The sequence below is a fragment of the Bos grunniens genome, chromosome 1, assembly GCF_055505025.1.
Source record: "Bos grunniens cultivar Pamir isolate PY7600 chromosome 1, Bosgru_T2T1.0, whole genome shotgun sequence".
Classification (NCBI taxonomy): domain Eukaryota; kingdom Metazoa; phylum Chordata; class Mammalia; order Artiodactyla; family Bovidae; genus Bos; species Bos grunniens.
In genome coordinates, this window is record NC_141165.1 from 107,394,480 (window position 1) to 107,406,686 (window position 12,207).

General features: G+C 41.4%; 1 protein-coding gene across 4 annotated transcripts in view; it reads right to left on the reverse strand.

Moving 5' to 3' along the window:
* Positions 1-11,500, reverse strand: part of ALCAM (activated leukocyte cell adhesion molecule) — a 228,399-nt gene extending 216,899 nt beyond the window's left edge. For 3 of the 4 annotated variants that reach the window (XM_086321125.1, XM_086321132.1, XM_086321114.1), the window contains exon 1: positions 10,712-11,496. In XM_086321125.1, coding sequence (XP_086177251.1) covers positions 10,712-10,784 — 73 coding nt within the window. In that variant the 5' untranslated portion in view covers positions 10,785-11,496. Of the gene's footprint in view, positions 1-10,711 lie in introns of all 4 variants that reach the window. The other variant, XM_086321104.1, reaches the window with a different exon arrangement.
* Between the last annotated feature and the right edge of the window lie 707 nt (positions 11,501-12,207).

A 12,207-nucleotide genomic window follows, 5' to 3' on the forward strand; every position in this document is an offset into this window, starting at 1 on the left:
TTTCACATATTTTTCTGTTACAAATAAACTGACATTTATTATAATATTATGAATACTGAAAAATGTGATTCATAATGATTATTATTGGTTGAGAGTCCACTTTGTGCCAGGCACTGAGTCATGCACTATGCCTTCATTACTTTCTTGAATATTCACATCAAATGAACTTGATAGTATCGTAATCCTCGTTTTACAAACAAGAAGTTAAAGGCAAGAAACAGTAATCAAACTATTGTTCTGATCCACAGCCCAAGTTCTTGAGCTCTTGTGCAATGGAATATACTCTATGTATTGACAGTCTGTAAAATCTGTAAGCAGTGACAGTCTACAAAAATTAAGCAATTATTTTTTAATACCACTGAGGTATAGCCACAGTGTACACACACACACACACACACACACACAAAATCACTACTCAGGTAATTCAAATCCTTTTTAGCTCAATATTGAGGATCATTTCTAGAAAATGATAACCTCCAAACCATACCTGGAAACTCTACTCTTTTTACTGTTTAATCATTTATTTTAGAAAGAAGATATACTTATCAGCAAAGAGAAAAACAGCTGAGTTGATGCAGGTTTTGTTTTAATAAACATATTTATTTGCCATTCCAGTATGATAAGAAAAGCTGTTTTATCATATACCAATCAGTCATTCCTAAAGGAAATTTTCTATTTTAGAATTAGATTATGATACACTGGGGTTGGGCTTCATAGAGGATTAATCCAACAGGATAAATGCAAATATATATTACATTTTTCTCTTAGATCTGATATCAAAAGCATTATTCATTATTCATATTTTGTTTATCTCTGCAAAAATATAAAACCTATGCCTTATGACCAACATAAACATTTTTCTTAGAAAATGTCATACCTATCACTAGGTAGAGAAAATGCCTATAGAATGAAGGCCACAAGTTTGAATATTTAAAAGTAAATGCTAGGCAGAAATTGCTTTATTTATAAAATTACAGTATGTACATACAGTAAGTCCATTATGAGCATTTGTTGCCTTTTAAAAATATATCTTCAGCATATACTTGTTGGAAACTTCATGTATCTATTTTATGGTTTCTCCACATAAAAGTAATTATAAAATTATACTTTACTCATTTCCATAGTTGGGCCAAAAATTACAGGGTGAAACATATGTAATAGCACTGATATTTTTTATAAACTTATGGAAGATGGTATTTTTATCAGCTCAAAACTAATTTTGACAATCCTGTTAAAACAAACTTGGAAGAATTTTTCAAAATATGATTTACTTAAAAATGAGGTCTGTTTAGTAAAACCTATTAAACAGAGTTTAGAAAATGGTGTTAGTGAGACCACCCACAAATGTATATTGCATCCACAATGAACTAACATGAATACTTGGAAACCACTTGTGTGATGAAAAGCATTATCAACTACTCAAGGTTCACATCTTGCTCCCTCTTAATCCACTGCTTCAGTTAATCTCATCCCATAGAGTATGAATCTTCTAAAATGGAAAAAAATATGGCTCATGATTATATGATTTATGTTCTAAAAGTTACCTATCTTATGTGGAAATAGCAATGATAATAATTCATAATAAATGCACTTCTTTCCTGCATTTGTGGCTCCATGGTCATGACTGAGCATGCACACACCGTCCTGTATACTGGGGCTTCCCAGGTGGCTCAGTGGCAAAGAATCAACCTGCCAATGCAGGAGACACGGGTTCAGTCCCTGGGTGGGGAAGATCTTCTGGAGAAGGAGATGGCAACCCACTTCGGGATTCTTGCCTGGGAAACCCCATGGACAGAGGAGCTTGGCAGGCTCATCTCATGGGGTCGTTAGAAGAGTTGGACAGAACTTAGCGACTAAACAACAACTCCTGTGTATTCAAGTTAGACATTAAATTGTCTATAATTTTCCCTTACATAAAGATGTGTGCCAATTATTCCTATAATTCTCATTTTTCCCACAAGCTCTAAATAAATAAGAATCAACATATTATCCTGGTTTTCTAAAAGTTATAGTAACAGTAGAGAAGTATGGGTAAGGTGCATCCGCATATACCTTTGTTGCGATTAAAGATATGCCTCTGTGTGCTAAGTCATGTCCGACTCTTCACGACATTATGGACCACAGCCCTCTAGGCTCCTCTGTCCATGGGATTCTCCAGACAAGAATACTGGAGTGAGTTGCCATGTCCTCCTCCAGGGGTTCTTCCAATCCCAGGATCAAACCCAAGTCTTCTGAGGCTCCTGCATTGGGAGGCAGATTCTTTACTGCTGAGCTGCTGAGGAAACTTCTCAAAGATACATATTCCATTTTTAAATAGAAATATAATTGACATATATTTGTTTTAGGTGTACAACATAATGATTTCATAGATGTATATATTGCAAAACCATCCAGCACAATAAGTTTAGTTAACTATCATCTCCACACATAGTTACAATTATTTTCTGTGATGAAAACTTTTAAGATCTACTTTCTTAGCAACTTTTAAGTATACAATTCAATATATACTCTTTGAACTGTAATTATTAACAGAATCTCTTTCTAAATGTAAAATACATATATTCTTTGACTCAGCAATTTCACTTCTAAGATATTTTCCTGCCAACATAATTGATCTTATGAAGGAGAACCAGTATTAAAATGTCCACTACCACACTGTTTGTAATAAAGATTAGGGAAAAAATCTACATTTCCAAGAACTGGGGAAATGGTTAATTATGGTATGCACAATAAACTCCAATATACCATGTGAAAAAATGAGGTAGAGATGTGCTGATATTAGATATTCTTTTATTCTCCAAAATGTGCTTCTAAATGAAAAAGGAAAAGTACAAAATGGTATGTAGAGTATGTTCCCCCTAGGTATTTTTAAAGTGGAGAAAGTATACATGCAAATATGTGTTAGTATACAAGAATTTGAATAAAATCAAAGAGATCCTCTGCTGAACCCCACAACTGGTAAGTAAATTAGGGAAATTACAAAAAAGAATTTGAACAACGTCAAGAAATTCCTGGTTACCTCCAGGAGTGAGAACCATATTCCTTCTCCTTAGTGTATTCACTCATCTCATTCCTTCAGTTCATATCTTCTGCTTAATTATCTCTCAACTTTAGATATCACTTCTTGAAAGAACCTTTCTGATTTGTTTTCCTAACCTCCAGACCAAATTTGGCCACACTGACGTAAAATGTTCTTTATGCATCCTCGTAGTACTTAGCAAAAGTTCTATCCAATAATTGTATAATTAGTTGACTTATGTCTGTTTTACAGAGAGAACATAATTTCTTGACATGAAAGACTTGGCTATTTAGTAGCTAGTTTATTACTGTATCTCCAGCACCAAGCTCAATGCTTTGCACATACTGAACATAATTTGAATGCTATTATATATGTTGAATGGTTAACTGACAAGAGTTTTAATTAATTTTGGCTTGGTTATATGATCTTAAGCAAGTAGCTGAGTACTTTTAAGGTTCTTCATAGCTCTAAAACCTTGAACCTATGGGTCTAAACATACATCAAACTAAAACCACTGTTGTCCCAAAAATGGTGATTAAGTTTCTTTTGAATTTTACTTCTCTTTACCTGTATGTTCCTCTATCTTAGCTGTCAAATAGAAGAACTGAACAAGACAGAAGTCTAAGACACCTTCTCAGTTTCCCAGTAACCTCTCTCTATCACATTTTAGCTTCTGATCATGAATTGCATGCCTTTAACCCTTCAGTCTCTCTCTCCACATATACATACACACATACATACACAGATTAAACTTGCCATAATTTTATTCCAGGGGAAAATTAAGTTTGAACAGTGGGCAACAGTATTCTTATTGGACACTGCTCTACAATATATGAGCCCCTATAATATTTTGTGCCTAATAATCTGTAAAAGAAGGGTGTAAACTGTGGATATGGAGTTAAGGATCTGTAGGAAGGATCCCTGCTACTGCCACACCCCTCACTACTATTGTGAGAGGCAGACTGATTACAAAAATAATACTAACCCTCTCTCCTGGTCTTTATCAACCCCTTTAGCAAAGTGATTTTTGGCTCCTTCCATTCAATAAATGGAGATGATTTCCCCATCCTTGAATTTGAGCTGGGATTGAAATTTGTCTTTACAAACAATGCGGCAGAATGGTTTTCCAGAAGACTTGCACACTTCTGCCTTCTCTCGGAATCCAGCTTCCATCAAGAGAACTAGCCTATGGAACCTAATCAGAAAGTGAAAGACTATGGAAAATAATTAATTTTTCCTGAACAACAACCAGTTAAATCCCAAACACAAAGCTACATAGGCTGACCCACAGCAGACTACAATAGAATGATATGGAACTAAAACCATAAGAGCACCCAAATATCTAGTCTAAATTGCCAAATAGAAAAATAATTAACTACATAAGACAGTTGCTGTTTTAAACCATTATATTTTGGAATACTTTATTATGTGGCATAGTTAACTGACACATTGTGGTTCAAAATTTTAATAAGAGTAGCAAGACTTATTTTTGTTTTTTGCTTGATTTGGAACTAGGTAAATTTTATACCCAGAAACCTCTCAACTATTAGGGAAAGTACTTAAGAATATGCTGATAAGAGTTTTAGCCACAGTGTCCAATGCCCTCTCCCTTCAATCTATCCTATTAATAAGGACAAATCTATGGCACCCTTTAACTGTGTGCTTAGATAATACCTTCTCACGTTTCCTACCTCCATTTCCTTTTGGAGTTTTCGGAATATCTGAGACCCTCAGAGACAGATGAACCAAACAACCAGTGAGTGACCAATCAGGAACAGTCAGTCTTGACACCGACTGTCATGGTCATGTTGTTGGCTGTTGCAAGTCAGGTCACCATATCTAACTGATAGCTCACAACTGTAGCTCACATATACAAAAAGACTTGATACCTTCCTACAATTGTATAGATATCCTTGGTAATTTATTTTTAGATCTAAATTGACAATGGAGCTACTGAGAAACTTTACAGAAGAACAGAATGAGAATTGTGCAGCTGGCTAAGAAAGGATTTCAGAATCAAATTGAAATAGGCCTTCTCTAGATAACTCCACGGCTAAGTATAGCTTTCAGGTGAATTTCAAATACCACTACTCTCTTGGCATCTCAGGTCGATTTGATTTCCACTCCAGTCCATGGAATCCTTAATGTTTCACACATACTACAATATTCTGGGGTTCTAGCCATAACCTTATATCTCTGTCGAACTTGACATTAAAGAAACATATAACCCCTTATTGATACTTCACTGTAGCTGATACTTAAAAAGGTTAGAAATAAGCAGTGTGTCAGGATGAGGAATGCCTTAACTGTAGTATTCTAACTTAAGTATTCTAAGACAGACACATAGACAGTCAAGTCATTAATAATTATTGTGACCATATAATTTGCCATCCAAACTGCACTTGTGAGAGTGAAAGGGTACCATTAATAATTGAATAAACCAGGCATAATTCAGGAGTGTCTTGGATCTACCATGATGTATGGGTCATGGAGTGACAGAACAGAGTTTTAGGGAGTAAAAAGGCAGGGAAGCAAGCCAGAGGAACTGGACAGCTATCTAATATCTGATTAGACTTTTCTCCCACAATTTCATTTCATTGTATTGCAATACTATGAATTCTTAGAGGTTCAGTCATAATCGTGTTCATTGAAGTACCTCAACTCAAAGTTGAATTACGTAATCCTTTGATTAGAAATTTTTGGATTTTGCACAACTCTGATTGCCCCTTGAATAGAATGGATAATTGGGAACTGACTGGATAAATAAAAGAGGAAGCACTAAAAGCTAATTTCGTTCTTGGAACATACACTACAATAATGGGATCTGATAATAGGTTACCATAAAACAATTACTGAATACTACAGCACATTTGGAACTAGGCCTAGCTGAAATATATATGGTATTCCGTCTAATACGTTTGGGGGAGAGAACATAAATTTTGTTATCTAAACAGAGAAATTAGCTGGATGAAAATATCAGTAACTACAAATATATGATCATATTTTGTACACTATAGGGATACTTGTAATAACCGTAAGATTTAACCTTATCAAAAGCCAATAATATCCTTTTTTTAGATATATTTTAGTCTTGGCTTTGTTCTCCACAGGAAAAGGAAACTTCTGCCCAAATAAAAAAGTAATGAGAAATAAAAATGGACATTTTTCTGGTCTTTTTCAATCTGTATCGAAAATAAAAAGGAGCTGATATCCAAAAGTAATAATCAAATAAACATTAATTCATCACTTACCACTCCCAAGAAAATTTTCTTTAGTATTCCAATAAGTTAGCTGAATTCTTAATATGCTATATAAAATCATGTGTGAGAAATAAAATGGGCCTTTATGAAAACCTAACAAATTACACTTTGAGGGAAATTAAAGTTTCTGTGTATACACACAGACACAGAGTTACTCTTTTATCATAGCTGCAACTATGTTGCTCTCCTGTATATTTGGGATACACATTGCATGTGTCTACTTGAGAGAATTGTTCCAGAGAGCTAGAACTCTTTGATGACGTTTTATGTGAAACAGATGACTAGAACAAAAAGAGATGTGTTTGGGAATATATAATAGGGTGATTATAAAGCATTTAAAATACTATATGACAAAAAGCTGCCATCTTACACTAAGTAATGCTGACAATTTAGTGCTTGGTTTTACAAAGGCCTGTATTTAGTGTCATGAAAACTTGAGGGTGAAAAGGGGAAAAAAAGAAAACATTTTTGCCTGCTTTTAATAAAAAGTTCCAAGTGATAAGTGGAATATATTTAAAAGTGTTACTCTATTAAGGATATAATAAAAGTCTTAATATAGCATGTTTTACTTGAAAAATTCAAAATGCTGAGCAAGGGAGTTACTAATCTCACCAAAATCAGAATGATGCACTACACAAGGAGATAATTTTACAGATGGAAAATAAAAAAGGAGTAGAAAAATAACTTCCCCAAGGTTACAAAATTCTTATGCAGCATAGCTACAAACTGAACACATGAGTACTAATACCAATATAAAGAATTTTTTGTTAACTTTTAGGAGTCTTAAAGTAGGTTTTTGTTGATTTTTTTCTTTTTAATAAGTCAACAATAGAGAAGCATTTCTTCTAAATTTCTATTTTTAAAGACAAGCTAGTTTAGATTTTCTAAAAAGTCAGAAAAAGTTTAGAATCTAGTCATAAAAATATTTTGGATTTCTACAGATTTCAAAATGACACAAAAGCCTTATTATATTCTATTTACTTCTATATTGTACACACAACTATGAAGCAAATCAAGTTTGTTTAGGAGCATTTTTAATATGTACATATAAGACTTTGAACATTTTAGCATAAACCATGACTTACATTTTATTCTAGGAACTATATATGAAGTTTAAATACAGCCAGTCTTCCAGAAGGGATGGGCTGCAGTAAAGAGTTTTTCTGTATCTGTTTTTTTTTTTTTTTTTTTACGACCTAAAGCCTTTTCTGACTGTTGGGATCCCTTTTACCAGGAGAATGGGAGACTAATTCTATTATACATTTTTTAATAGTATGATTCAGGCCCAGAGGAGTAAGCACAAGATATGAGTTTAAAAAGAAGGAAAAAAGATGGAAAACTAGCAATTGGGAGCCACTCACATTTTTCTAGTAATCGAATTTATAGGAATTGTGTCTGTCCAGGCTGTTTGAAAGCATTAGAAAAATACAATTGGAAAATGACTCTGCCTTGCCTAAATGGGCTTTTTACCTTAGGTCATTAGAAACAGAATTCTGAGCTGTCAGAGCTCTCAGCAGAGTCTCAGTCCACCCTTTTCCTTATATATGCGGATACTGAAGCCCAAGATGGTGAAATGACTTGCTCAAGTGCCTGAAGGTAAATGTCCTGAAACAAACCTAGGAAAGCAGTTTACTTTAAATAGTGACCCATTAAATTATGAATTGCTATTGTATTAAATCGTCAAGGAAACAGCAATATTACTGGCTTCTAAGCAGTTTGCAGTTTTGAAATTATAAATTTTAATAGTCCCAAATCAGGTAGTCTGAAGGACATTATTTGATGTTTTTCCCAAGGCCTGTTGAGATAAACAGATGCATTCCGAACATAATATTTCACTGGGGGAGGGGGGAGGGGGACCTTCAAGGGTGCTTATGCTTTGGAATGAACCTTATGTCAGTGAGCAATTCAGAAACATTGCAGAGAGGAGTGCACACAGATGACCCAAGAGAAGAAATAGATAATTACAGGACCCCACCTTCCTGTAAATAACCAAGGAAAGCCTTTTTAAAAGCAATACAAAATGTCACCACAGGCTGACGCTCTTTCTACGAGAATAATGAGATTCTTGCTCCCTCAGATGCTGAGCACATACTTCATCGCCTTTATCGCCGAATTCATTTTCCGTGGTTCATAGATAATTCTCCTTCTCCCTTCAAAATAGACTACATACCATGCCTACAATATATTGATTTCAATGCTATATAGTGACTATAGACGGAAAGACCTGCAGGGGCAGTTTCACAAACTCTAGGTCTAAACACACTGTCAAAAGGGCTCCGGAAATGAAGGGCTGCACGCGGGGCAGTCAGTTAGTGCCTTTGAATAAGCCAGCTATTGGCACTGCATCCCCACCGGGCTCGGCTGTGCTGAGGGATCCGAAGAAGGCGCACTTGCAGTCCAAGACTTGCGTCCAGAGTCTGGACATGGCGGTTTTAGTGTCATAATCCTTTCTTTCAAAACACACATGCCGTACGGAGAATCTGGAGCATACGTCAGCCGGGTAAATTCAAGGAAAGCGCCGATCTGAGGGTCCGAGCCTTCCGACCCGCAGATCAGTCGCGGGTCGGCAGCTGTAAGGGAGCCCTCCCGGGCTGGCTGGAAGCATGCAGTTGGGTGCCGGAGAGAAACGCGAGCTTGCTGCGCCAAAACAGTCGCCCCAAGATCCGAAAGAGGAACCTCTCCCTTTTTAGCAGTTACAAGTGCGGAAAAACCTGTCCTCCGAGGTGGCCCAACTGAAAATAAATTCAGCACTGAAAAGGAAACTGGGCGTATGCGTGTGGTCTGGGGGTGGAGGATGTAGGTGAGACTTACACTCTTAAGGTGGCCAGGGGGTTAAAACCAACTGTAGGCGTGTGGATCTTTGCATTTTACAAACTACAGCACCCTCACGCTCCCTCCTCTCCCCTCGACTCCTGAATGAGTGCCCTTGCTTCCCACACCGGACACTGGGATCTGGAAAAAGTGAGATCTGTACAGTGCCTGACCCAAGGGGGTCTCCCCTTCCTCCTTCTCAGGTGTTCTCGCCCCACCCCACCAGCTTTCAATCCGGTTCAACTCTCGCTTCACACTCCCAGCCCCAGAGCCGGAGATCTGTCACAGACCTCTCTTGCCTCAGAACAGCACGCGAGCTCATTACCTCAACTAGAAATGTAACTTTAAAAGAGACCAGATCTGGGGAGGGCACCCACCTCCCGCGTACCACCACCACACACACACAGCGGTGGCAGTTCACCAACACCAGGGATCTTCAGGCTCTAACCCCCAGCCTCACTCTCCCCTCCTTTCCTGGGAGACATCCAGAGGCTTTCAAACCTCTGCTTTGACCTGAGCTTGCCAACAACTAAAGGTATGTGCAGAAATAAAAGATGAGAAAAGCAAGTGAGTTTTCCTTTGATAAAAACTAAAGTAAGGAGCAAGAGGACAAACAGAAGCCGGAATAACAGGAAGTAGGAGTTTTATCTTCAACTGTCTAGGAGGGGCTACAGATCAAAACTTCAAAGGGAGAAAAGAATGTCCCCCCAAATCCTCAAGTCAAGGGAAAATTAACCTGCTGCTCTGGCAAGCGACTGCGAGCACGCGGAACGCCCTGTGAGGATCAACTCCTGTCAGCCACCCAGCGGGTCTCGAGGATGACAGCGCCAGGGGACGTCCCTAAGGGCGAGGAAAGGGATTCCCAGACGAGATATATTAGTTGTTGGGGTTTTTTTTTTTCCTTATGAGTCTCAACACAGAACTGAAAACTGAGGTCGGATCACCGGTCCTGACCAATCCTCAGCCGCCTCACTAAGGGCGCACAGACCTGGCTGCGGATTCCAGTCCAGGCTGCGTCCTTTGCCCGCCGTCACCCCCACCCTCACAACCCACCCAGACAATGGAGGAAGGGGCTTCCAAGCCGCGGCCGGAGCTTTTCAGTGGATCCAAAGAGGAAAGCCCTCCCTTCCTTTCTTCACCTCTCACCCAGGGGAAGTTACCAGGGGATTTATCACGAAAAAGTGCGAGTTATTGCCTCAGAGCTAAGCGAAAGGGAAACTGCCCAGAACGCAGTGACGTGGACTTTGATACCCGGGGGGTTGTCAGAGGGCGAGAGCCCGCCACCCAGGCGGGGGCCGCATGGGGGAAGGGGAGAGAACCAGACGAATCTCGCCTGCGGGCCCCCTGAAGCCCCGACCCCGGCCGCACCCAAACTTCCTGGAGATTTATCCAGTGCCCCAGTCGCTGCCCCAACTTGAGCCAACCGACCGAACTCAAACATGCGGCACAGGTGAGGGAACCCAGGGCCAGCTCTGTGCCCGCACCACCGGTCCCTTACCTCCCCCATCCGCCTGGGCGCGCCGCCCACGGGGGTGGGGGGCGCGAGGCCCGGGCCCGGGACCTAGGAAGCTGCCCCCCGGTCCAGGCCGCCCTGGGGCTGCTCCGAGGCCCCTGTTCTTACCTGGCCTAAGGACAGCAGCGGAGATCAAGAGGCAGAAGACCAGACGGCAGGAGGGGGCCGCCTTCGAAGCCATATTCCTCCTCCTCAGGGACCACCGACAGAGTCCGCGCCGCAGGAGGGGGCGTCGTCCCCGGCCCCGCGCGCTCGCTCTCCGGACGCTGGGGGCAGAGGCTTCTCCCTGACACACTGCCCTCTGGGCTGTGGCGCTGCACCTTCCCGTCTCCGCCGCCCGCAACTTTCCACCACGCAGTGCCCAACTCCTCCCGCCTCCGCTTCCACACCCGCCCTCGGCCCCTTTGGCTGCTCCTCCCGGGGCCGGCGACCCTCTCTTCCCGGGAGACACTTGAGTAATTCGGAAAGGTATACGTGGTTCTTTTTAGCGGGTCCGTTGTTTTCCTTCTCTCGTAATAATAATAATGGTAGTGGCAGTGTGCATAAAAAGCCCAGTATTAGGAAAGAACTGCTGGGGGTGGCAACCGAAGGGCGACAGGTCCAGGCGGTCTCCTCAGGTGGCAGCGGCGGTGGCAGCGACAGCAGCGGCGCCAGCGGCGGTCTCTGGGCTGCTCTGAGTGGAGCGACTGGAAGGCGTGTGTAAGCTGCCGCTCTCCTCCTCCCTTCGCCTCCTCCCTCTCTCCTCTCAGCTCCCCGCTTCGCAGGAGGTAGAGCCAAGTGCAGGTGGTAGGAGCGGGATCCGCAGCCTAGAGGCGCTGCAGGACCAAGTCCCAGACTGAGGCCGAATCTGGAACTCCTTTGGGAAGTCGCGCGCGCCGCGTCCTGGAGCCCCCAAGTGGGCGGGGTATTTTAGTGGCTCCGCCCCGGGGCCACGCCCGCCAATAGGAAGCGGACCCAGAAGCAGCCGGCTCTCGGTAGGGCCTCCAAGACCGCCACTTGCAGTGTAGTTATCAGAGCTCTGTTCAGACCTACTCTAACTTCACACTGCCCACGCAGCTTCGCAGCGTTTCATATTGCCCTTTTTTGCCCCCAGACGCCTGTTCACTGGCTCACTCCTCAGGGACTTTTCGTCCGTGATATCGCAGCCTGCTTCTTCTGCAAAGGGAATAGTAGGGCAGGGAGGTAGGAGTACAGACTTTGCCAGACACTCTCAACTTTGGGTCCAATTTGTGGGGGGTGGGGAGCAAAAGAGGGAGGAAGGGGCTGGAGGAGGTAGCTAGGGTGGGAACTTGCCTCCGAGAAGTTAAAATGAACAGCTACTGATTGGCACTGTTGCGGGAGCAACTCATTAGGCTGAGTCCTCCTTCTAACCTCCCGCCCCCCCTCCCCCCCGCCACGTGCCCTTCTCGCACACACCTTTTGCGGGCAGATCACTTGAGTTGACTGCCCAGTTGCAAATAGAAAATATTTACTCTTTCCCTGGGGAAATTAAACCAGGAATTTCTAGATCCATACTTCGTCACACAGATTTTCCCAGTATCTGCAAAAGCCAAAGCGTGTGTCTTTTTTATTTTGAATTAAGCGGCGACTTTAAATTGCAAACA